Genomic DNA, 25,439 nt, shown 5'->3' on the forward strand with positions numbered 1-25,439 from the left:
TCGCGAGATCAAAATTTGATATTTGAGAAATCGCTTTAATAGTAAATATCAAGATGAACTCGTACAGATCGATGAATGTGCAACAACTTTGATGAGTATAACTGAATTTTCTGATGTTGTAATTTCAGATTCAGAAGATGACGGTGCTCAATCAACCAATATCCTCTTCAATATAACCGAAGATTTGGATGTAGATACCTCATCTGTCGAGAATGGTGATACAGATGCCACAGAGGAGGCCAATGTTACTCAGACATCCCATACAGTAAATGACGGTAATGTACCTCTCATGAAAGCCAATTATGAGGCAGGTGAGCTTCCCACCTATGCAGGCTCTAGATGGTCTCTGAGGAAAAGAAAGGCCATCCAAAAGATGCCATATAGTCTCGAAAGGATAAAACATAGGCAATTACTGGAAGGATTCGATGTATCTTCGTTTGATTTTGTATCCAACCAAGTAAATTTACCAGATAGGATATATACAGCCGCCAATGATGCTGCTCCAGTGACAGAGGCGACGCTCAATGGCGACCTACAGTGGGAAACCGCAGATGAGCAGAGCAGCTCGTCATTCGAGGAAGGCCAAAAATTGCATGACACTGAAACTTTGCCAGAATATAGGCGATCTTCAAGTATACGGCAACATGAGGTAACAGAGCAAGCTAGTGGAGAGTCCGACCAAAATTTGACCTCAGAAGACGAAGTTGAATTGAATGAAGTGGTGTTTCGAGGTAGAAAAATTAACGTTAAAACAGGATACAGAGGAATATTGCCCAAAATGGCCTGGAAAAGAGAACTGAAAAGAGGTAAGAGTAAAAATAGCGGGCAGTCACTTCGAAATCATGAAGTTACTGGAAAAAAGGGTATTGCAGTTAGGAAAACGGTGAAAACCGTCTTAACAAACCAAGATGACGATCTAATGAATGACATCGTCGCTGATGGAAATTATAACAGTAGCATTGAATACGATCCAGCAGATTTCTATCTAAAGAGAGATCAAAAAGATTATTTGCATGACAACGATACAATCAATGAGGTTAATCGTTATTATCAAGATAAATATAATGATAAATACTTACTGCTGGATTCTTCAGACGAAGAAGTTTTGGAAGTGCAACCAGTTATTGCCACGAATAAAGGTTCTGTTAATGACGAAGCAGGGCTAAGCTTGATGCATTCAAGGACGAAAAATGCTCTTTCAGACCTTGTAGAGATAATGTCAGATGATAACCTCCTTGAAGCACCAGAATCTGATCGACAAACTTATCTCATTGAGTCTGGTGAGTACAACAGAGGTGAAATTGACCCCGGTTTAGCTCATCGAAAAACTAGGAACAAGAGAAGGCATAATAATGGGAGAACCTCTACTATAGACAATTACTTCCATACTAAGGATAGACCTATTCGCTTGACAAAAATATCAATAAGGAATACGTCAAATAAACCGAGAATCACAAGATATACTCCACAAACTGTCCATAGGAAGGCTAGTAGAACTTCTGAGGGCGAGATAAATAGTAGAAAAGGCCAGAGTTTAGGACTTAACTTTTCAAAAAAATCATCTGATGAGAACACCAAGAAGATAAAGAGTAAAAGAAGGTCAGACATGACCATAAAAAATCCAATCTTCACGACCGTGGTAGAAGCCCTAGGTGACAAAATAATCACAATGCATCAAAAAGCTTCCAAAGTTAGTTCTGAATTTGATCATATCCCTGAAGATAAAATTACATATGTCGATTACAAGCTACCTGCCTTGGAAGCATTTTATTCCAATAACGCGATTGATCCTCCAAATTTATCCAGAATATTGATATCCGGTAAAAGCTACACGCTTTCGCGTTTCAACTCTCTAGAGACAATCAATACTATCAATCAAATTTATGACGCTATTATCGAAGTGGGTGCTTCTGAAAAGGAGCTAATTGATTCATGCAAAACTATGAGTACTTTCATCTTACATTTAAACTTACCAACTTTGTATGAAGCCACTGCCGAATTCCATAAAAAGTTCTACATAAAGGTAAACAAGATGCGAAAGAAAACTAAATCAATCTTTTTCTATGAGTTGTCTAGTTGCCAATGGCTGCTGCTGCAAATATCAAAATTTACTAACATTTCCAACTCAAAAAAATTACATATTGAGACAGAGATTTTGCATAATATAGTGCACTTTTTCAAAGCACTTTCTCGTTTTGATGAAGATGCTTTACAAAAAGATGATGAATGCTTTTTTGAAAGTTATAATATTTTAGCTACAGTTGTAGATATTCTGGGGAAGAAAGATGATTTATGGGACTTGCTGGAAGAACAAAAGTTCTCACCACAGCTTTCATTTATAATTTGCAATATATTTCCTACAAAGCAAGAAAGATGGGGTATTTTAGAGGTGAAGGAAAAGTATACTGATTTTGTACAATCTTTTAGATTTACAAAATACTGTATTAGTTCTTGTCATTGGCCGATCACCGATGATATTCTCTTATTGTATGATCGCATCTTTAAGAAGCGTAGATTTAATGATTTCCCTGAGGAACACGTATTTTCTAAAAGAAACTATGTAGTGTCCTCTCTGGAGGCATCTATCCCAAATGGTACAATGTTTAATAAGTATCTAACGCTTTTGACAGTTTCAAACATCTCCCAATCAATGCTGGAGAGACTAATCCCTATAAGTGACATTTCAAAAGAGGACACAGCACCAACTCTGATTAATAGAATGAATCTGATTCTAATATTAGCCAGTAGGTCAAACACCAACTTGGAGAAGCGGTTCGAAAAAATAGCCAATGAATTATTGACGGTGAGCTATGCAAAATCACATGAATTGAAAAACCAGAAAAGATTATACGAAGCTTTCCTGAACGGTATCATATTTCTTTTAGAAAACAATAGTTCCAAAAATCTACCTTTAAGAGTCAGGTATCTTTCTCTCATCTATAAGAACTTCATTCATAACAAACCAGAGATAGAATTGGTTTGGTCTGACTTTCTAAAAAAACTGTCTGGATCTTTATTATTAGCGAAGAAACACAGAGTAAATATTTTGAGAGACTTATACCCGAACTTAGTTTTGATGGTTCAAAGAGATACAGTTGACAAAGACGCTTTCATGTTAATGGGGATGTATATCAAATATCTTGACGCTTTCAAAGCAGCCTGGATCCAAAATTCGTTGCTTCCACTAATAAAGAACAAAGCAAACACCTCCATTGATTGGGTTCACTACTACTGTATCATAGGCAAATGCCTTGTTATGAAAGATGCCACAACATGGTGGTCTTTTTATACTTATAACGGCTTAGAAGATAATCTTTCAATTAAGATATTTTTCAACTACAAGGTTGTTCTTCTCTGCGATGGCTACTCTTTCGATCTTATTAAAAAATCTGTGTTCAGCTTCATAAGTAGTCTTTATTTTCAAGAAAGTTCTACAAATTATATGAAGTTGTTACAAGCTTCTCTTAAACGTGAGAATGGCAATGTAGAAGGCAGTATTAGTTGTGAAAATAAGCTAGGGTCTCTTTTTTTCTTGAAACTGCTATTCAGCTGCTTTCATAAACTAAAATATTTCGATGTGATGATACAATTCGTTGACAATATTCAGGCATGTTACGAAAGTGAAAAATTGAATCAGGAATTTGTAGAGGAAACGATCCAATACCTAAATAGCCGGTATGTTGATCAACTTAAGGACTGCTATTCATTCTCGTTGCTGACAAGAAAATTCGGAATTTCAGATATTGAAAGAGAAAAAAGTATTTTCAGAGATCGAATTGAAGTTATGAAAGATAATGGTGTCAGAGTTCTCTACATATTTCAAAATCTGAACGCCGTATGTTCAAATGAAGAGCAATTACAGAGCTATCATTTAAAAGTTACCTCCCTATTCTATGGGTCGAATTTTAAGAATCCAATGTCACTCTTTTCGGATATCATAAAAGGCATGATTGGCGTGACGAACCCATCCTTTCGCAAATATACAGAGGCGTACCTGGCATATTTTTTGATTTTGATTAATAATTATATATCAGCAGAGTTTTCTCTATTGACGCCGAGAGACTTTTTGACTATCTGTCGCCTACACAAGATATTATGTCAAAATCTAAGTTCAGATAGTACTATCCAGGGTGGCAATTACATTCTGAAGAAAGCATGCCTAACATTTCAGCTTCAAGCCTTGAGGATCTCTAATGGATTTTGGGAACATGAAAAGTTACTGAAACTGACAAGGGATTACTGCTTATTTACAAAAAAATCAACGAACGTCCCTCTTCCCGAACTATCTGCTCAAATAGAGCAAATTTGGACCAAAAATGGTTGTGCGGGCGTCGATAATTTAACTAAACTATATTCTTACGATGATTTGACAGTTGCTAAACTAACTGAAAAATTATCAGCATATACTGGGCTAACGTAGTCACTATATACATATAGTACATTCATTTAATATATGCTCCTGAAAAAAGATGCCATAAGGCCAAAATCTCAGTTAATGATTATTATAAGGGAATATATACTTAACTTACATAGATAATAAGTTATACTAGTGATGATATTTGTATGAATGACATATAAACAACGTATCACATGGATATTATGGAGAAAATGTAGTAATAGTCATTTTTTGATTACCTGGGTACTTTGAGCCAGACAAACATGGTATGTTTCCTAAAAAAGAGTATGTCAAGAAGACTTAGCTACTATCCGTCTTTTTTAAATATTTTTTTAGATTAACAGCTACCTTAGCAACACCATGTGTTTCTGCTTTACAGATAAAACATTTTGAGTCTTTTTCCACTCTCTTCATGAAACAGGCGGAACAAAAGTAGTGATTGCAGCTAGTGACAATAGGCGATTTATAATCTTCGTTACACAGTACACATTTGAAAGGAATATCCTCTAATTCTTTTTGAACCTCGTCATTATTTCCATTGTTATCAACATCCCATTCTTTGTTTAACTTCCAACCTGCTTTAAAATCATCTCTCGAATGCAAAAATTTACAGCTATCACCATAGCCACAGTACCCAGTTTGTTTGTAATCCTTACAGACGTCTGGTTGATAATCTGTTACAATAGTGGTACGTACATTAAACGGCTGTAAAATCTGTTTACTTGCATTAAATTTGCTCTTATTAATGGAAATCAAGGCATTATTATTATCGCCACTTTTTTTGAAGTCAGCTTGCTTGAAGTTACGTTCATTATTCAGTATATCAGATTTTGTAGCTTCATTTTCAGTCGAGAGTAGCTTATACGCACTATCATCAGGCAATATGTTATCATCCTCCAATGACAATTTTGGAACAGAATCACCTTTCTTCACGGCAATATTGTTTTTGGCTCTTTCTGATTCATCCAATTTCTTTCTTTTATTCTGTAAACCGTCACCAGACAGCTTGCTTCTTTTCTTGAACATCGACGCTAGCACTGCAATGTATTGATCTATCAACGGTTGATGCCTATACAAATCGATGAGCTTATTTAAATTTATAATCTTAAATCTCGATCACGTGATCATTCAAGAAGAGAATCCCGGGCACAGCAGGAAATGCACCCTAGGGCTTCATGGCAAATGCCTTTGAATGGTCGACAAATTGGTCCGAACCCTACCTTAGGATACTTCACACGTGAAGTAAATGAAAATTAGGGTTCGAATATCAATTAGGAAAAAATAAACTTTGAGCCAAGCATTTGTAGGATGCTATTTGGAGAAGGACCCTAGTATGGACCTGCCAACAAAGATAAGAACGACATCCTTAGCTACTGGTTAATAATGGCTGAGAACCTGGGGAAGGATCATGTTGTGAGGGCAGAGTTTCTTAATCAACATCAATACAGAATTGGTGGGAATACAAGTAAGATCTTCCAAGATAAGGCGAAAAGTGATGGTTCTAATTCCAACATTCAAGCATCTGACAATGGATCTGCTTTATTGAACTCAACACCTCCGATGATAACAAAAGCTTTGATTAATCTGTATCCATATTTGATAATTTTAGATAAAGTGTTAACTATATTAACGTGGTCATCCTCAGATATATGGCCCAGTGTCCTGATGTGTTTGGTATATCTGATATTCCTATTATACTTACATCCAATTGTGAAGTACCTTGGTCATATCATCATTGTAACATTATTGTTCGGTTATTGTAAGCTGGATAAATATATCAATGGAGCTGTTAGTCAAAGGGCTTCATTAGAAGATATCACCATTATAATGGAGCGTGTCTCATTGAAATTTGATTTACTGCTCTCACCTTTGACACGTCTCACTTTACAAGACATTGAAAGACTTATGCTAACGACGATATTACTATCTCCAATTCATATTCTACTAATATCTCTCCTAATGTCCCCTCAAAGATATGTTTTAACCATCGGAATATTTGCATTAACCTACCACTCTCCATGGGCAAAAGTGACAAGAAGACTACTATGGAAATTCAAATTTATAAGAAAGTTTGTATTCTATATGACAGGGCTAGATATGGGAGGAATCAGCACATTAAGAAGGGCATCATCTGCTTTATTGATCAAAAAGAAGGTTGAAGAAACTATAGAAAATGATGACACCGACAAGCCAATCAAGTTCACTTACGTTTTGTATGAAAATCAAAGAAAATGGCTCGGTATTGGATGGAAACCAAATATGCTGGGGTATGAGCGTACTTCTTGGACTGACGAATTTTTGAATGAGGCTCCCATGCCAAAAGATTTCCAATTACCTGAAGAGAAAACTTCAATGAAGTGGAAATGGGTTGATGCAAACTGGAAATTAGACTTGACTAATGATGGTGCCATTCCAGTCACCGGTGCAACCAAAACAAACGAAAATCCTGGTATAGATGACGGATTCATATATTATGATAATGGATGGAACAAACCTTCAGCTCATGAGAGCTTTTCTAAATACACAAGACGTAGAAGATGGATTAGGACTGCGGAGTTAGTCAATGATGATACACACAAAGAAGGCGCCCCTTCCAATACAGAGGATATTTCTGCAGTACTTTCAGAAGAAGCATCTGAAGACACTCACTACGAGCCTGAAGTTCTAACAAAAGTCCGCAATAGATCAGTTGCTAGCCATCACTCCAAATAAATAAACGCGGCCTGCGATATATAGCTTTTTTATAATTGTAATGCTAATGAAAATAACAAAGTATAAATGCCAAATTTCTATTTATCTTTTGAAGATTAATCCTGCTTAAATATATATATATAATATTAATATATTTGAAAGAAAAAACAATAATCCTCAAATCTTATACTAATAATATGATTATAATTTGTTAACCTTCAAAGTTGGTGGTAAAGATTGGATCAATTTCTTGGCCTTACCAGCATCGTTAACGATTAAAGTGTATAAGTGTCTAGAACCTCTGACCTTGAATTTGGTTTGTCTGAATTGCTTACCAGATTTGTTCAATTTCTTGTTAATCTTGACAGTAGCAGAAGAAACGTCAGCTCTTCTGGTTAATTCTAAGAATTGTTTGATGTCGGAAATTTCTCTAGCCATTTTTCTCAATCGTACTGTGTGGATATGATCTATGTATTAAGACAAGAATATCAGATCGGTTATTATCATATATACTCTGTTAATGGGGCAATTACTATCCTAGTATCAGCAACTGGATGGACTCTGCCAGTCCGGTAACAGATTGACAAATTCTAGGAACCCGTGAGCGTTGCGTCCATCCCAATTAGGAAAGTATTATTGCGATTTTTTAAATTTAATAAAATTAAAAAAATTTAAAGAAAAAGTATTGCCTGAGATGAATGGGTTTAACAGTCAAACAAACTATTCAATAGATTAGTTGGTAAATGACGTATACCACATATTGATTAGTATATTGAGACTGTCTTTCTGTTATGAAGTGACCAGCCATTATATAGGCTAAGATGATGTTATTTTGAAGGAAAGGGCACATGATATAAACTGCATCTTTGCTGCATTCTAAGAAACTGTCCTCTACGACATAGCAATTAACACTCTAAGGAAGGTAAATTATTGCCTTGCTTTTGAAGACCGTCGCCACAAGAAAGTTGCTACCCCCTTTGCAATAATCGCCTCTTTAAGCAGTCCCGCCCCTATAGTCTTTCTTTCGGTCGTTGAAATTATTATTTTCGTCTGGTCCATGATTTGATTGATCTATTGACGTATAAGACTTCCTCCACCAAGAACTTTTTTATAAGTATGTTTTATAACTAGTAATACTGTGTGTCTACCAAGCGGTCTTATTTATAGTGAAACGGTTAACCTTTCATCCTCGCGAAATAAGTCACAGCACCACACATATCTTATAGACATGGCAGGCCTTGCGACAAGCGCAGCATTAAGTCTGGGACAAGGTTATGTGCAGGATTTGAGCAAGGATTATAGTGCGAAGCATTTCCAGCCTACAAAGGACCCGTACTATACTGAAAGGCCTGGAGGTGGAACCAAGAGAAGAAGACTTCCTGAGGGATGTAGCAAACAAGAGAGCAAAGCTTGGAAGTCTGTACAGAATAAGGCGTATTTACATGATAAATCACTATGTGGATGCTGCTGCTGGTGCGATAATATAGGTTGGGCTCCATTGTTGGCCTTAATCCCCGGTATTGGCCCCTTGCTGATGTTTTGGGTTCATAGTGAGTTAATTAAATTAGCTAACAAGAAATTTCAGTTACCGGAAGACTTAATGGCAAAAATGTATGGTAATATTGCTGTTGACTTAGCATTAAGTCTTGTGCCACTTTTGGGATCACTCTTTTCATGGTTACATGCATGTTCCACGAGAAACGCCGCCATGATATACAACTACGTTTCTAAAAGGGTAGTTGACAGAAATACAAGACTAGAGCGGGAGAGACGAGTTCAAGAACAGATGAGTGGTCAATATTCCAATTATTATGTAGCATCACAAACTCAACTTGGCAGCACATGGCAACAACCTCCAACAGCCTCCATGAGCCAACCTTATCGACAGGCCAGGCATGTTTGAATCAATTTCTCAGAAGTTTCATGACGATCACGTTTATATTCATATACAATTTTTTAATCACATAACCAAGGCCCCTTTCATTAGTAAATTGATATATTTTCATCTACAATAAGCCATGGAATAGTAACAAAAAATATAATATTATTGTTTCATTATTTAAAATATATGGTCATTACAAATAAAAAAAATATAATGCAGAAAATCGTAGAATGTCTAATGTTGTGACTGAGTATCATGTAGCCTTTTCTCGTTAGTTTGAGCGTTAGATCCTCTTCTATGCTTGTTGAAAATCGGTGGGATTTCATTATCTTCAATCAAATCATTGATTTCATCACCAGGTTTCCCCCAATTGCCTTTACCAGAGCCATTCTTCTTGACGTTGTTTGGAGCTTCACCGAAATTCCCAGTATGCGTGAAATATTTTGGATTAGCTTTGTCTTCGTGAATGGTCCATTTGTTAGTTCTAGTCATTTTTTATGAGATAATGTGATAAGGCTTGTTGTATGTGTAGATAGTATTTATTCTTGGTACGTTCAAGACAAAAAAGAAATAGAAAGAAATAACTTGACACTTCTATCAAAAGTAACAAGAGACTTTATCTATTATATATATATTTTTTGGAGTTAATGAAGAAGTAAACTTCGATTGAACGACTGCTGGCCCCTCTTAGAAAGCCCCCCGCCCCCTGTGTTCATAATCAAGAATTGGAAATAAACAAGCTGTTCTTTCCAAAACCTTCTAATTACGTATTAATCCACCCGTAAAATGATACAATTCCTTCCTAATTGTGAGTCAATCTCAGCCACATCCAACAACAACTCCCTGTTCTCTTAACGACATTCCACGGGGCCTCTGTTACTGTTCTCCGGGTTGAGCCTCTCCGTCCCCGCGTTTTTCTGTTGTGGTATCGGGCAGTTTGCTTTAGTGAGTGCAAAAAAATCCTCTTCCAATTTCTCGAACATTGGCGAATGTTTCTCGAGACCCGCACGATAAAAATAAACTGCGGGGTAAAATTCAGGAAACTAAAATGCCAAGATCATTTTTGCCCTTCATTGTTATTTTTGATTTTATAATTAATAGGAGTCTCCATACGAATAAGATGACATTATCTGTATATATTATGTATAAAGTATAGCAATCGCGGTCTATTTTTTTTCTTGGGGGTATTATTAGAGTGACGTGTTAAAACTTCATATCAGAGAAATCTTCATTCCAAAGTGTCTTGAATAAATCGTTCATATCAGTGTCATGCATAAATTGCTCCAATGTACCTAGATTATAGTATTGTGTATCAGAGCGAGGCATTGACGAGAGTTTCGTAGCGGGTCGTAATTCCTTGTCAGAATTGCTAAAGGGGCTCTCATAGGAACCACTGGGCGGCGAAAGAATATCTGAAATGCTCATAGGTGGTAATGACTGCTCAGTCATCGGACATCTGCTTTTATTTACAGGTCGTAGAGCTGTGTATGGATAAATACGTATTTTTTCACTACGCTTGCGTTCGCTATTGCCATCTTTTCCAATACATGCAACCTTGTAATCATTCTCTAGCATTTGTTGAATATTCAAATGGAAACCACTTTCTTCAACAGGGTCTAGGACATACTTGTAGATATAGGAATTGTGATCCAATATATCGTTAGCTAGTTGCTGCACTCTACTATCCGCTCCACCAAGGACCTGAACCAAACGTGATCGTTCCATATTGTTCGTATCCATAAAAGTCAATAAACTTATTCTATTCAGAACTCCTAAGAAAAATATACAGGCAGCGAGAGACTTGAATGGTTGGAAGGTATTTATCGACCTACCATCATGTTCCGTCGTCAAAACAGTTGCCAGAGGTTCGAATTTTTCAAAAATTCTCAAATTTAATATAATATTCTTTTCTGGCAATGGTTTTTCTTCGACAAAATTGATAGTAATAACTAAAAGGAAAATTATAAGATATGGTTCAGAGCAGTTCCATGATTGATAGACATTGTCAATGTTCAGTAGTAGTTCACCCATTTTTGTCCATATGTCATAAATTTCCTGATTATATCCTTTGAACACATTTAAAACCTCTGTGGGCTTTTCACTTTCCGTCAAGCGACATACAACATTGATCGACATCCTTAGAACAATACAATAAAGAAGTTCACCTGCAATAATGTGCTTGTTAATAAGGTAAGATGTGTCCATCCCGTCAAAATAGCCCTTTTTATTCTTTACGAATTCGTAAATTTTTCCACACTGCAATTTAACACTCCGTAGTTTGCTTCTAGTGATATCTGTTTGCTGTAACAGATCGTTTAGTATACGCATTCTCAGCTCAGGTGATTTACCGATGTTCGTGAAGGAAGTATATTTATCACTGAAAAGAACATTAGAATAAAAATCACTAACGATCAAAATGTCAGCAAGATTCCCATAACGCTGGATACCTTCCAAAGACATATTCTCAAAATCCTCATTCCTCGGTATCGTACTCACTCTATCTAGAAAATCACTATGATCTATAAAGCCGAGCTCCCTGAACTCCTTTGGAAGCAAACAATTCATCTTAGTGTCATCAATCATCGATTGATGCCCTCTTATAAAAGAAAATTGCTTTTCATGACAATATAAGCTCCACCACACTTCTCTTCTTTTCTCTGCGATAGACTCATCGAGACCGACATAATATTCCCAACGTGATAATCCAATTTTGACAGCCGACGAAACGGCAACCTCCAACACTTTTTCATAACCATATTTTTCTTCCAACCACTGTTGATAATCTAACAATTTGAGTAGTAATTCTAGATATTCCAAAGAATTATATTCACTTAGGTGATATAACGTGGAATTGTAGTAACTATAACACAAAGTTAACAATATGTCTTGGAGCTTGCAGTAGCTTATTATTAAGTGTTTCTTTTCCGAATCTCCATTCATTAGATTTGCAAATGTCAGGGGGGGTATGGTAGTCTGAGTTTTGATTCCCTCAAAATGTTTCTTGTGAACAGAAAACATTTCTAATAACAGCCTAAACATTTCCAAATCATCATTCATAACGTTTAAAAGCATTTGTGTCGAAACCCCCGTCAAGTTTTCCACAAAAGGTTGTGGTAACTTACCTATGATAATTGCAATGAGATCTCCATTGTTGGATATATTACGCGGCCCAGTACTTGATGAAGGTGTACTAACATAACCAATGTGTTCCCTTTGTAGATAGTTCTCCACTGGGTTGGATATTGAGACACATCCTTCATTCAAATGCAATATACACATATCAAAAAATCTTAAAACGATGTAAATTGTCGCCTTTAAAGTTTGCTCTAATGGAAGAGCATCCTTTTGAATAATACATTTCTTCATCAAATGACCAACACCACGTAAAGAAAATAGTTCAACTGGAGAATAAAGTCCAAATAATTCATCCACAAGTGGCAATTTTGACAAATAACCAGATTCACTGTTGAAGGCAACATCTGAGGAGTTAAATACACAAAGACGACTCAAATACAGTTTCTTCCTGTATTTATTTCTAATTAAATGTGTTTCGATGGACTTAGAGGATCCTGTTTCTGTAATTAACTGTGGTAATTTCTTGAAATTGATTCTAGGTTTCCATATGTTAACAATTTTATCTAGCTTGGCAGTAACATCATCGATCATATGTTCCACGGCCGGATTCTTGTTTGGCATTTGGGACAAATAGTCCAGCAGCGATTTATTATTCCTATAGTCCTCCTGGTTCTCTAAATCATTTTCATATAAGCCTCTTTCAAGCACGTTTAAGGACCCAGAAGGTGGACTTTGAGATGTAGTACGGTTTTGAAGCGATTTATCTGATCCTATATCAAATTGTGCCTTTGAAGGAATATATGCAGTAAAGACATGCTGACTGGAATCTATACGACCGAGATCTATGAAACTGTTGTTCTGTGACACTTTACTCCCGAGTGAATCAAGCTGTGATGATGATTTTAAACGTGAAGAACCGTTCTTAGAAATTTTTCCATTTGGCTTACTAGGAGGAGATGCACTGGATGAAAAGACACATTTACACTGATATATCTGACAGTTTGTACATGGTGTAGTCTCTGAACATTTAATTTTTCTCTTTCGACAGTTATCACATGCTCTGTTAACTTTCCTTCTTCTCTTCGAAATCTCTGTCTGTTCTATTTTCACCTCTGAAGTCATTTAAACGGTAATGTGATTCGGTCACCCACTCTTAATATACTCCAACAAGCGTTATGAACTTGCTATCCAACTTAAATGACCTGTAAATCTAGTGAACTTACCATCTTTCATATCTACCACACCAGCTCTTCTTACTCATCCAACGTGCGAGAAAACCCAGACCGTACAAGCAAAATTCCCTCAGTTGGGCGCAGCGTCTTGTGCTTCTTATTTCTATCGCTTTTCCAAAGTAGTGAAAAAAGAAGATCACCGACTGCCAGTGCGATGTGCTCTTGGCATGGAGGTGACAGATACTTGTTGTTTGGTGAAGAATTTGTTGAGAAGTGTTTAAACGACTGCGAACAAGAACAAATACTTATATTTATATATAAATGAACCTTTTTTGCTCTAAATATGATGCTCTTCTTTTCATAGATGTCTTTCAAATGACAGTTTTTTTGATCTCAAAAAGTGCTGCTGTGCCTGTTGACTTCGTAGCGAAACGTCATATGACATCTGAAGAAGATACATGATGTATAGCCGAAGGCTAGCCCAATGTTCAACCACTTTTAGGGTTACTTATTACTAAAAATTTTTGCTAACGTCTTAATAATAATACCAGTTGAGTGCATAGAATTTCGTCAGATAATGTATCGTTTACCCAGATTGTATCTCAAAATCTAAATTGTCTAAAATTGTGACTGCGAAACCTAACAGTTACAGCGATGGTAAAATCTACCAAGTTTGCACTTCCCTTTTCTAGTATCTGCCGAGACTACTACGTTGTCTTTACTAGTCGTTCACAAATTAAACGAATATTGCAAAAATTTTGTTCTTCGAACAGACCTAAGGCTCGTAGGGAATTGTTTCTGGTGGGAAAAAAATGCTTGGCAATAGAGGTTATTAACGATGTTGTTGCTACTATTTAAAGATCCAGGTTGGCAAAATTTAGAAACAAGCAGGGTTCAGGATGGTATAAACCAAAATGAGTTCAAGTACTACTGGACCAAAGGAACAGCAGAATTTTTTGCCACAAGGTAAATATCTGAAGCCCAATGAAATGGAATACGAATTTGGTGGGCCAATTGGTGTCACTTTCAACATGATTTTCTATCCCGTTCTTATGTACTACATGTGGTTGAGTGCCGAATTTTACGACGGTTCGTTTGCCTTACCTAATGCTGATCAATCTTGGTTAGAATTCGGTATTGAACTTGTAGAACTTATCAGGAAACACGGTAATCCATCTTCGTATTCATGGACAATCTTTCTATCTTTCTGGGCCGCACAAATCTTTTTCTATTACACTTTACCTGGTGTATGGACTAAAGGTCAACCATTAACTCATTTAAAAGGTAAGCAGTTACCATATTTTTGTAATGCAATGTGGACTTTTTACGTCACAAATGCCATAGTTCTCCTATTACACTTTACTGGCATTTTCAAATTGTATACAATTATTGATTTATTTGGTGAAATAATGACATGTGCTATTATCTCCGGCTTCGCATTCTCTATTGGATTGTACCTATGGACATTATACATTAGCGGTGACTACCACAGAATGACTGGCAACCACTTTTATGATTTCTTCATGGGTGCTCCTTTAAATCCAAGATGGGGCATCCTTGATTTGAAAATGTTCTTCGAAGTTAGATTACCTTGGTTTACATTGTATTTCATCACACTTGGTGCATGTTTCAAACAATACGAAATGTACGGCTATGTCACACCACAGTTAGGTGTGATTTTATTAGCTCATTGGTTATATGCAAATGCATGTGCCAAAGGTGAAGAATTGATCGTTCCAACATGGGATATGGCCTATGAAAAATTCGGTTTCATGCTAATCTTTTGGAACATTGCAGGTGTTCCATACACTTACTGCCACTGCACTCTATATCTAGTTTATCACGATCCATCTGAATACAATTTCAATATGGTTTACACTATTGGGTTATATGTGGTGTATTTATTTGCTTATTACGTTTTTGATACTGCTAATGCCCAAAAGAATATGTTTAGAAAACAAATCGCTGGTGATGAAAGTGTTAGAAAGACTTTCCCACATTTCAAATATCAAGTGTTGAAGAATCCAAAATATTTGAAAACTTCGAATGGATCATATTTATTGATTGATGGATGGTATAAATATGCTAGAAAGATTCATTACACTGCAGATTGGATCCAAGCATTGATATGGGGATTGGCGTGTGGTTTTAAGTCACCATTTCCTTGGTTTTTCCCAGTTTTCTTCTTTGTTGTCTTAACTCATAGAGCTGTAAGAGACCAAATTAAATGTAAGAGAAAGTACGGCAAGGATTGGGATGAATACTTGAAACATTGTCCATACTTATTTATCCCATTTTTATTCTAAGATAAAAATAAATAGTTAAATTTTATAGATATATAAATAAATACCAACTTAAAAGGTAGATCAAAGTGCCATACTGTGAGGCAAAATTTCAATGGAATAATTATCTGGATCCTTAATGAAGGCGAGATTCTTCATTTTACCTTGATTCCATTTAACACCCCAAGTAACCTTGTCTTTATAAACAGAATCGATGTCATTACAAAGAGCTTCAGGGTCCTTTGTTGAGACGCAGATGTGGCCGTAACCTTGAGGTTGTTCATTACCGTTATGATAATGGAAACTTTCATCTGATTCAGTACCCCAGTTGTGAGTTAATTCTAATAAACCTTCTTGATTGTTCTTGTGATCGACCGATTTTGGATCTTGATAACCAAGGAAATATAGAGTGAATTTACCGTTTTCATGAACGGTTTTTTGGATCAGTTTCATACCAAGTACATTTTGGTAGAATTCAAGGGACTTTGTAGCATCTTTAACTCTTAACATAGTGTGATTAAATTTATAATCTTTATTCTTATTGGAAGAAATGATTTCAATCCAGTAATTATCAGGATCCAATGCGAAGGCGATATCTTTCATCTTACCGTCGACCAATCTCTTCTTGAAATTGACATTTAAACTTTCCAATTTAGCACAAGCGTCTTCAATGTTATCAATAGCGAATGCAATGTGACCGAACCCCCTGTGTGGCTCTTCATTACCGTTATTAATCTTATAACCAGGATCAGTTTCAGTAACCCAATTGTGGGTCAATTCTAGGACACCTGCTCTGTCAAAGACAGAACCTTCTTGGAAGGCAAGGAAATAATTGGTGAATTTACCCATGGGGACATCCATTTTTTTGATCAATTTCATACCAAAACATTCGGTATAAAACTTGATTGATCTTTGTGGATCTTTAATACGTAAACATGTATGATTGAATACCAACGAAGCGTCAGCAACGGCACTCTTAACAGCGTGAGGAAAGTAACTCATCTTTGCGATGTCCTATAATGCCTTTTTTTTTGCTCGACCTCATTTTCAATACGGAAATTCATTGAGCCTTATTTATACCCATATGAGCTTGCGTGTGGGTTACCCAGCTGTTAGTAAGAAAATGTGAGACGACTTGGGGCGGAATAAAATGGCACGGGAACGGAGAAAATCGGAGCAGTCAAGTGATTCTCAGGGAAGGAGACTATGTGAATAGTAGAGGAAGGTGCTGCTTCAGTTTACTCGAATCGGAGGAAACCCAGCATGGGCTAGGCAAAATGGTGGTACTGTTTTCTACAGGAAGACTCTAGACCAGGACAACTAGCATGTTGTGCTCCATATCTAAGCTACTTACAAAGTATCTATCTCTCTCACATTATTAACTGCAACATATGCAGGTCCCAGGTTAAATACATCTTGCAATGTAAGCTTCGTGTTCTTTTGAAACAGAGTCGTTTTCTCTGGCGTCAGACAGTGTCAGGGACCAACTAGACATCTCCGCAACCCCCCCTCGCACCAACAGGGCAACCTATATACCCAAGTACCGGCTACCAAGACCCGTATCAGCTCGAGCAAATCAGTCCATCTGCCAACAGAGATCCCCATATCACACATTCAGTGACCGAGTCTCAGCAGCCAATTACAATTTTTTATACACTGTGAAAGACAATCACCAGCAACGGTCACCGACTCACACAAGAGAAAGAGAAAAAAAAAATTGGACTCGAAAGCAGTTAGTAATAATAAGTATACAACGAAGCAAACCAAATGTATGGAGCACAGTCAGGTAATATGATGGTAGCAGGTACCCAGTATAAGTACAAGTCCAGTGCGCCGCTTTCAGATAAGACGAGCAAGACAAATGGGATGTACGTCTGTCATTATTGTGACGCTTCCTTCCGTATAAGAGGTTATTTGACTCGTCATATAAAGAAACATTCCATTGAAAAGGCTTACCATTGTCCTTTTTACAACGAACATCAGCCATCTGAATTGAAATGCCACAACTCCGGTGGATTTTCAAGGCGAGACACGTACAAGACACATCTCAAATCTAGACATATTTTATATCCTAAAGGTGTGAAACAGAACGAACGTAATAAATCCACTGGACATTGTGCACAGTGCGGCGAGTTCTTCCAAAACCTAGATCACTGGGTGGAAACACACATAGAAAGTGGAGAATGTACTGCATTACCTTCAAATTATGTTAAGAAGCAAACTCGTAATCTCAATACCAAATTGAAACAGCTACCCAATAACAGATACATATCCATGGATGAGGATAAAGAGCTACCTTTACCTCTAGACATGGAACAATCTCCAATAGACATCTCTAAATATCCATTGGACTATTTTATTCAACAACCAACCAAAAAAAGTCACACCGTAGACACTACGGTTTGTCTGAACACCATGAAAGGGACGATCGAATACCTCAACATGTATAATGACTATTTCAATACAGATGTATAGTAGATTATATTAAATATAGTACTATGAGCACATCTCAATTAATGACGCGATGAACTATACCAACTTTGCTTTTTTTGAATCTGTTTACCCGGAAATGTTGATGCAAAATAACGAGATAAATAAAAGAAAAAAAACAAATTTTTTGAAGAAGGTCACTTTAAGTATAGATAAACTAAGCTACGAGAGACCCTTCACAACCGCTCAAACATGTCTGATTCTAACAATGAAGAAGATTTGAACTTCAACGAGCTGATTGGGAACCTGCTCAGTTCTCATAATGAGCAGGAACACCATGTGGAGCTGCCGGAGTTTAACAATAACGACGATGACTTAGTAGACGCCGTCGCGAATGCAATACAAGATATCGACGAGTTGCCACAACATGATAATAATAATAACGTGAATAATAATAACAATAATGAAAATACCACTGCTATTACTACTACTGCTAATAATAGCAATGACAGCAATAGCAATAATAATAACGATAATGACGACGATGGCCAAGAGCAAGAGTGGGCTCAGCTGTTACAAAACGGTCTGTTAAATGAAGAAAATAGTAATGAACAATTGGACCAGGATGATGAAAATCTAAGGAAAGCTATTTTGGAATCCCTACAAGGTCTAAGTACTACTGAAGCTCCATCAAAGCCTGCAAAAAAATCGAAAAAGAAAAAGAAGAAGCATCGTAAAGTAAAGGAACCTCAGCCAGATAATAACGATGATGACACACAGGCACTGGTTGAAGCCACGCTAAAAGCTTTTGAAAAAGAATTAATGGCAAGCTCAGAACAAGCCAAGCCAAAAAAGAAGAAGAAGAAAGCACCAGAAAAACCGAAAATTACTATAGACCCTTCTGAACTACCTGATGCCTCTTATTTCAGACCTTCAAATAAGCCAAAGAAACCAAAGAAGAAGAGAGCACCAAAGAAGACTCCTCCCGCTGCCCAGGATGACGAATTTTCAAAGGTTTTAGCTGACATGGTGAATCAAGTAGTTAATACTTCTTTGAATGACGAATCTACTGCACCTACTAATGAACCACCTAATGAAGAACCATTTGATTTAAATCAAATTATGCAAAACGCTATGGCCATAGCCTTTCAGGAACAACCCCATGATAAGGCTGTTGATTCTAGTGTTATGGAGGAATTCAATAAAGGTCTGCAGAATTTGAACGTCCCAGAAGTGTTGTCGAAACCAACTTCCAAGAAATCGAGGAAGAAAAAATCAACAAGCACAAAGAAGAAGGATAGAGAGGTTGTTATCAAGGATATTGAAGTTAAAACGAAAGTCAAGCCGGTCAAGGAGCCAAAAGAACCAGCTAAAAAACCACAATTGAAGGTAAAACCAAAGTTGCCTGAAAAAGCGGTATTGAAAAAAATTTATTTAAGAACAGTTAAAGAGGTTGCCAACATTTCCAAGAGGAAAATAATAAAACAGAATAAGTTGAAGAGACAAACACTTAAAAATGAGCTACAAAAAATACGTGAAGAGAAAAAAGCGTTGAAGAAACAAGCAAAGGAAAAAATTGAGAGTGAAAGAAAAGAACTGGAGGAAATTGTAGCACGCGGTCCACCTTATCCCCATGATCTAAGAGTAACCAAAAAGGGGAAACCAAAAAAACCTTATAGAAGATGGACACCCGAAGAGTTGATTAAGAGGAAAGAGAAAGAAGAATTAGAAAAGCAGAAAGAAGCTCTGAAACCAAAGAAGCAAAAGAAAGTAAGTAAGAAGAAGACCAAAAAATTGAAGAAAGTTCCATTGTCTAAACTAAAGAAAATTCCTTTGTTCAATGGAACTTCAAACTCTTCATTACAGCCAAAATTAGAGGAGGCGTTGACAAAACTTGCATCTCAACATAATATCCGGGATATTGCTGGAACAATTATGCAGCTTCCCATTTCACAAAATCATAAAATCAATTCTATGAAAACTATAGAAGTCAAGAACGAGCAAAACGAAGAAAATAGAATTGGACTTCATCCTCCTTGGATGCTACCATTATACCCCCCTCTTTCTTTACCGCCAACTGTAACGAAAGCGCCTAGACAATCTATCCCATCTAAATCGCAAGACCTTTCTTTCACGAATAGATTGATGCCATCAATACTTGCCCCAATCATTAACACATTGAAAATTGCTGCCAGAAATAAGGTGAACAACGGTGCCTCACCTGAGGAGACAACCAGACATTTAATGACAATATTGGAACACACAAAAAAATCCATAGCATCATCATTGCTCAGCGCTAGAAAGAAAAATAGCCAGATGGCAACAGCGCCAAAAGCGGATGTACCAAGCATACCAATTTTCACCTTGGCTAGGGCACCTGTAAAGTCAGGGAACGAAACCGTTGCGACAAAAGCGCCTGCCTCTAATGATGTCTCAATTACAGATAATAGAGAAAAGAGCGAGCCCATTTCGGTCTCTCAAAAGGTTTCAGAGAGCAATAAGATCGAATCAGAACAAGGAGAAAATTCTCATACATCTAGTGATAGAGAGCATCTGTCAAGTTCAAATGATGCTGGTAATCCGATCCTGGTTGAAGACGAAAATGCTGAAAATTCAGAAACTCAATCAAATATTGCCGCAGGCTTCGATAATCAAGCGAAGAAGGAAACTGAAATAAAACAGCAGATATCTATATCAAACACTGAAGATAATTCAAGGGATACAAAACAAGGTATTGCTTCGAAAGAAGACCCTTGGCATGATAATATTGGAAAGATAGTGCCCACCAAAGAAATTGTAAGGATTAAGGATGAAAATATGGATGAAGGCGCTCCCAAAGTCATGGGTTTGATAAACATACCATTGAAGCCTACTGACCTGGAGACAAAAGCTAAAACAGCACCCACCATTAAGGTAGAAAATATTGTAGAAACATTAGTGAAACAGCAATTTAATGTAGATGTCACTGCTGGTGCTGATAGTGACTCTAAAATTGATGGGAAGACCGCTTCAAATATTAGCAACATTATCACATCAACAATTAAAGATTTAATTCCCAAATTAGATAACGAAAAATCCGTCACAAAACCTATAGAACGTAAGGTAAGACTGAACAAGGTCTTGAACCTAGATGGACTCGTGCCTCCTGTTCCAATTACAAAAATAGAGCCTGTACCTATTCCTTTACAAATAATTCCTAAGAAAAAGGAAGCCCCAAATAAGGTTAATAAACCTTCAAAAAACAAAAAGATGAAACCTTACAATGAAAAATCACCAAGTATGCTACTATACTCCTTTAGTGTACCTAATGTAGGCTTCAGACGATTAGCCCTTCTAAAGAGAGCCAAAAAGCATTTGACAGAAGATGAGTTGGTTATCTTGAACAAAGAATTGGGAAAGGCAAGAAAAAGAAAGTGGAGGGAAGCAAATGTTATAAGAAATTGGGTGCATGATCTACGTTCAAGATTGAGAAAGAATGCCAGTGCTTTATTTGATAGCGACAAAGAAGCCGAAAAAAATCAATGGATCGAAGAAAACTTCAAGAAAAAATGTTTGGAAAGTGAATTCAGCCAGGAAGATCTAGCCCAAAGCAATGCAAGTGATGACACCAAGAATAATAATACTTCATCTACGACACAAGTGACCGAAAATGAGTTTTTAAATATAATTGCGGTCACACTGAACAAATTAGATGTAGCGCGTGCTATCGAAGCTGAAGTAAATGCTGAAGTCATTAAAAGGGAAGCTACTCCCACAGATAGGCCTACGAAGAAGAGAAAATTGAGTGCTAAAAATCCTCCGGCTAACGATAATAATACTAATATTAGGCAGTTGACAAATATTGAGGTCAACATTTAAATAATACTGTAAACATATTCTTTTATATAAATGTTATACGTGGATGATAGTAATACGTACAATTGTAATATGAACGCTTAACATCTTTCCAATCGGGTAAATGATTACCAATGTCAATGGTGGTGTATTCACACTTGAAACCATACATGGCGACGTCGATTTCTACAATTTTTTTGTAGACATCATAACAGATTTGCCTGTCTGCACCCAATCCATTGAAAAACGAGAAGACACCATCCGATTTGATGAGACCAACGATAACATCGTAAAGCTCTAACATATGTTCATAATGCTCGCTAAACGTATCATAGTAAATACCATCAAAAAATACCTCTCCCTCATCTAATAATGCATTTAAAGTGTCTTGCCATTTACCTTCCAAGATCACAACGTTTGGTTTTTCATACCAGCCATCTTCTTTCATCTTTTGAAGGACGTCGGGATGTGCTTCACATATATAATGCATTTTTGGTTTCTTTTCTTCAATGTAAGAGTCAATGATACCCATACCAAAACCGATATTTAACACTATCGAATCCGTTGTATTTGATAGATCTGGAAAGATAGTATTTGCTGCTAGCTTCATAATTTCATCCTCCCAGTCCATCATTACACCATCTTTGTTTTCTTTTGTAATCAGAGAGTCTTCTTTATATTCTAATTTCGTTTTCAAATAAGTTGATGGATTAGCAGCAGTTGCATCTGTGTCTTCAGTAACAACATCTTGTATTTCCGATGGTGCGTCAGTATTTTCAGAACCTGGTTCATTGTCGTTTAAAATATCTTCATCCTCGATGAACTCGATATCTCCACCATTAACTTTTCTAAGCAGAAGTTCGGCACTTACACCAGCCTCTATAAGACGATTGTAGAGCATACTGTCCTTCGTATAACCTTTTTCCAATACCAAATCACCAATAGTTTTTTCTTCAAAATCAATAAAATTCCAACCTGCACCATACTCGAAAAATATATTGAATATTTTCAAGATCACTTCATTTTCTTCATTATTCAGATCTTTGGGTAAGGATCTTGCCAAAATATGGAGTGGAGTAGTATTTGATTCAGAAGTTTCCTCGCTGTCCTTCTCAAAGGCTGCTGCTTGTTCTAGAGTGTAGGTGGCTGGTACACCACACTTAAGAAAGTGTTGGATTTTTGGAAAGTAATACTCTTCGGTAATAGGCCTGTGAGGTAAAGTCAGCAGGTGATGCAATTCAGACATATTTGAGACACTTATTTGACTTCGAGAAGTGGTATTTCATATGCGATGAGCATTTTCATTTCTATTTTTTAATATCAAATGAAAAAAAAATTCATAGCAGCAATGTACGAATCTGATTGACAATGTGGAAAAATCGTATAATCAGTTCTAATTACCGTCTGAATAGTATCTTCTGCCGTCGATACTACAATATACTGGCAATAGAGACGTCCTGTGATGATACTAGTATAGCTTATCTCCAGACGGAGAACTCAATGGGGAGGAGTAAGGTAGTGAAGCACGTGAAAAGCACATTGGACAGCGTCCAAACTGGAGGCATTATACCTACAGATGCTGTCAGCCACCACCAGGAACAACTTGGAAAACTACTGAGAACACATTTTAGCAGGGCTCAAATTCAAAATACTAATGTAATATGTGTCACAAGGGGCCCAGGCATGGTCGGATCTCTTTCTGTTGGCCTAAGCTTTGCAAAAGGATTGAGTGCAGGAATTGGATGCAAATTATTAGGAGTTCACCATATGCTGGGTCACTTATTGGTACCTAGGCTCAGTCAGGAGATAGAATTTCCGTTCATTAGTCTGCTGGTTAGCGGAGGTCATTCTATTCTAGTTAGTTCAAAATCTGTGTTAGAACATGAGATTCTCTGCGAAAGTATAGATATTGCTGCTGGAGATGCATTGGACAAATGTGGTAGGGAAATTGGGCTGCGTGGAAATATGATTGGAAAAGAATTAGAGAGTTTCGTAGGTAACCCTAATCAGCATCAACCGATTCATTATTTATCAAATCCTCTGACCAAGCACAATAACTGGAAAACACAGGCCTTTTCATTTGCGCCATTTATTACAAATGTGAAGAACTTGATGACTGACGCTAAGAGTGAGGACCTTCCTTTCTTGAAAAGAGTGGCTAATGAAATCCAAGAGTCAATATTTGAACATATAGTTACCAAGATTGAACATGTCATCCAACTGAACCCAGAAAAATTCAGTAATAAGATGAATTTTGTATGTTCAGGAGGAGTTAGTTGTAATAACAGATTGAGACAAATGCTACAGGATCGTTTAGCCTCACATTTTTCTGCCTTTTATTTTCCAGAATCAATGGATCTTTGTACTGATAATGCCGTTATGATAGGACATGCAGGAATTGAAGTCATCGAATGCTTTAAGAGAGAAAAGAATATGATGATTGAGAATGAAATGGATATTTTACCCATTCGTAATTGGCCATTGACTGATTTAATCGGACTGTCCGGCTGGAAATCAACTTGTAAATAAATACTATATGATTTATTCTAGAAAGCTTTTTGTAATATTAAATTTTAGTTTCAATTTTTCCCATGTTGGCATATCTAATTGGAAGATGATATGATTTTGATTCGAATTGTTCACTTTCTTTGCTTTATCCACAGGTCTGATTCTAATATACGGTACACCTTGTTCTTCATCGGGTTCTAACATTATTCTATTTTCTTTTATTAAGAAACTTGTATAAAACAAATTTTCCACAGATTTCGCAAATGATGTCGGATTTATTATGAATTCAAATAAGGATATTCTACCGTCCACACCTATTTTCTTATTAAGTTGCTTGAAACATTTTTTCACTTGTTCTGGTGTTGTTACATTCTGATCTTGATTTAAATCGTTGCGTGTCACCTTTTCAGCTCTCGTCATCTCTCCTATATTTTCTATAACCCTTGGCTTTTTATTGATAGTTCTTACTTTCTTTTCCAACGAAAATGGTCCCAGTAGATGATCTGTCGCAGAGATTGATTTACTTACGTTAGTGTACAATGTTCCCAATCTAAACCAATTAAATTGAGGAAATTCGTCGTACCTTTGAAATTGAGACAAGTAATTCTTCCGTATTGTACTCTCTTTGAACCTTTCCCCAATAGCGGTAGCCACATCCTGTCGCCTACTGTCTCCATCTTCTTTTTCATTTTCATTCCCATCTTCATTGCTATCTTCAAGACTCCCTTGTGTATCTGCCAGAGTTATTTGATTAAGATCGAAATACTCTTTCAGGAGAAACTTCTTCAAATAACCCATCATATCATCTATAGCAAGAGTTGATTTATTTTCACCTAACTTTAAATTTCTAACGTTCATTTCTGCCAATTCATTAATCGAAACCAACGTTTTGGCGTCGGAAGCAAGCAAAACATTGTCAGATTTTCCTTTTACTACGTCAAATAACTTATCAACTTGCTCTAATCTATCAACTACCGTACCGATGTCTCCATCTTTGATAGCTTTTGCTCTATCTTTAGCTAACTCTAACTGCATCTTTCTGTACTCGTTTAAAGCCCCAAAAACGTCTATCCCACCATACTCATTACCTGATTGTTCTACATCTTCCTCTTCAGGATGTGACCTCTTCAAAGACATGTTCTATTGCGTGCTTGACTACGTAAACTTGA

General features: G+C 36.7%; 14 protein-coding genes across 14 annotated transcripts; 7 read left to right on the top strand and 7 right to left on the bottom strand.

Annotated features, from left to right (window-relative positions):
- Positions 1 to 91: 91 nt before the first annotated feature.
- Positions 92 to 4,420, top strand: MMS22 (Mms22p; the record flags this gene model as incomplete). The annotated part of the gene is made up of 1 exon (XM_003955184.1): positions 92 to 4,420. One exon carries the CDS (start codon positions 92 to 94, stop codon positions 4,418 to 4,420), a length of 4,329 nt encoding a protein of 1,442 aa, XP_003955233.1.
- Positions 4,421 to 4,696: 276 nt separating this feature from the next.
- CWC24 (U2-type spliceosomal complex subunit CWC24) lies at positions 4,697 to 5,422 on the bottom strand (the record flags this gene model as incomplete). The annotated part of the gene is made up of 1 exon (XM_003955185.1): positions 4,697 to 5,422. One exon carries the CDS (start codon positions 5,420 to 5,422, stop codon positions 4,697 to 4,699), a length of 726 nt encoding a protein of 241 aa, XP_003955234.1.
- Positions 5,423 to 5,779: 357 nt separating this feature from the next.
- PEX30 (peroxisome biogenesis protein) lies at positions 5,780 to 7,108 on the top strand (the record flags this gene model as incomplete). Its single annotated transcript, XM_003955186.1, has 1 exon — positions 5,780 to 7,108. The coding sequence occupies one exon, from the start codon at positions 5,780 to 5,782 to the stop codon at positions 7,106 to 7,108; it is 1,329 nt and encodes a 442-aa protein (XP_003955235.1).
- Positions 7,109 to 7,288: 180 nt separating this feature from the next.
- RPL38 (60S ribosomal protein eL38) lies at positions 7,289 to 7,525 on the bottom strand (the record flags this gene model as incomplete). Its single annotated transcript, XM_003955187.1, has 1 exon — positions 7,289 to 7,525. The coding sequence occupies one exon, from the start codon at positions 7,523 to 7,525 to the stop codon at positions 7,289 to 7,291; it is 237 nt and encodes a 78-aa protein (XP_003955236.1).
- Positions 7,526 to 8,315: 790 nt separating this feature from the next.
- Positions 8,316 to 8,990, top strand: KAFR0A06670 (uncharacterized protein; the record flags this gene model as incomplete). The annotated part of the gene is made up of 1 exon (XM_003955188.1): positions 8,316 to 8,990. One exon carries the CDS (start codon positions 8,316 to 8,318, stop codon positions 8,988 to 8,990), a length of 675 nt encoding a protein of 224 aa, XP_003955237.1.
- Positions 8,991 to 9,203: 213 nt separating this feature from the next.
- On the bottom strand, positions 9,204 to 9,461 carry TMA10 (Tma10p; the record flags this gene model as incomplete). The annotated part of the gene is made up of 1 exon (XM_003955189.1): positions 9,204 to 9,461. One exon carries the CDS (start codon positions 9,459 to 9,461, stop codon positions 9,204 to 9,206), a length of 258 nt encoding a protein of 85 aa, XP_003955238.1.
- Positions 9,462 to 10,172: 711 nt separating this feature from the next.
- On the bottom strand, positions 10,173 to 13,166 carry KAFR0A06690 (Zn(II)2Cys6 transcription factor; the record flags this gene model as incomplete). The annotated part of the gene is made up of 1 exon (XM_003955190.1): positions 10,173 to 13,166. The coding sequence occupies one exon, from the start codon at positions 13,164 to 13,166 to the stop codon at positions 10,173 to 10,175; it is 2,994 nt and encodes a 997-aa protein (XP_003955239.1).
- A 964-nt stretch (positions 13,167 to 14,130) lies between these two features.
- Positions 14,131 to 15,522, top strand: KAFR0A06700 (uncharacterized protein; the record flags this gene model as incomplete). The annotated part of the gene is made up of 1 exon (XM_003955191.1): positions 14,131 to 15,522. One exon carries the CDS (start codon positions 14,131 to 14,133, stop codon positions 15,520 to 15,522), a length of 1,392 nt encoding a protein of 463 aa, XP_003955240.1.
- Positions 15,523 to 15,582: 60 nt separating this feature from the next.
- On the bottom strand, positions 15,583 to 16,500 carry GLO1 (lactoylglutathione lyase GLO1; the record flags this gene model as incomplete). Its single annotated transcript, XM_003955192.1, has 1 exon — positions 15,583 to 16,500. One exon carries the CDS (start codon positions 16,498 to 16,500, stop codon positions 15,583 to 15,585), a length of 918 nt encoding a protein of 305 aa, XP_003955241.1.
- Positions 16,501 to 17,265: 765 nt separating this feature from the next.
- Positions 17,266 to 17,973, top strand: KAFR0A06720 (C2H2-type zinc finger protein; the record flags this gene model as incomplete). Its single annotated transcript, XM_003955193.1, has 1 exon — positions 17,266 to 17,973. One exon carries the CDS (start codon positions 17,266 to 17,268, stop codon positions 17,971 to 17,973), a length of 708 nt encoding a protein of 235 aa, XP_003955242.1.
- A 207-nt stretch (positions 17,974 to 18,180) lies between these two features.
- SPP41 (Spp41p) lies at positions 18,181 to 21,786 on the top strand (the record flags this gene model as incomplete). Its single annotated transcript, XM_003955194.1, has 1 exon — positions 18,181 to 21,786. One exon carries the CDS (start codon positions 18,181 to 18,183, stop codon positions 21,784 to 21,786), a length of 3,606 nt encoding a protein of 1,201 aa, XP_003955243.1.
- Positions 21,787 to 21,808: 22 nt separating this feature from the next.
- RMT2 (protein-arginine N5-methyltransferase) lies at positions 21,809 to 23,008 on the bottom strand (the record flags this gene model as incomplete). Its single annotated transcript, XM_003955195.1, has 1 exon — positions 21,809 to 23,008. One exon carries the CDS (start codon positions 23,006 to 23,008, stop codon positions 21,809 to 21,811), a length of 1,200 nt encoding a protein of 399 aa, XP_003955244.1.
- Positions 23,009 to 23,130: 122 nt separating this feature from the next.
- Positions 23,131 to 24,291, top strand: QRI7 (putative N(6)-L-threonylcarbamoyladenine synthase; the record flags this gene model as incomplete). The annotated part of the gene is made up of 1 exon (XM_003955196.1): positions 23,131 to 24,291. The coding sequence occupies one exon, from the start codon at positions 23,131 to 23,133 to the stop codon at positions 24,289 to 24,291; it is 1,161 nt and encodes a 386-aa protein (XP_003955245.1).
- A 12-nt stretch (positions 24,292 to 24,303) lies between these two features.
- On the bottom strand, positions 24,304 to 25,407 carry NSE4 (Smc5-Smc6 complex subunit NSE4; the record flags this gene model as incomplete). Its single annotated transcript, XM_003955197.1, has 1 exon — positions 24,304 to 25,407. The coding sequence occupies one exon, from the start codon at positions 25,405 to 25,407 to the stop codon at positions 24,304 to 24,306; it is 1,104 nt and encodes a 367-aa protein (XP_003955246.1).
- Positions 25,408 to 25,439: the final 32 nt, after the last annotated feature.

This window comes from Kazachstania africana, chromosome 1, assembly GCF_000304475.1.
Source record: "Kazachstania africana CBS 2517 chromosome 1, complete genome".
Classification (NCBI taxonomy): Eukaryota; Fungi; Ascomycota; class Saccharomycetes; order Saccharomycetales; family Saccharomycetaceae; genus Kazachstania; species Kazachstania africana.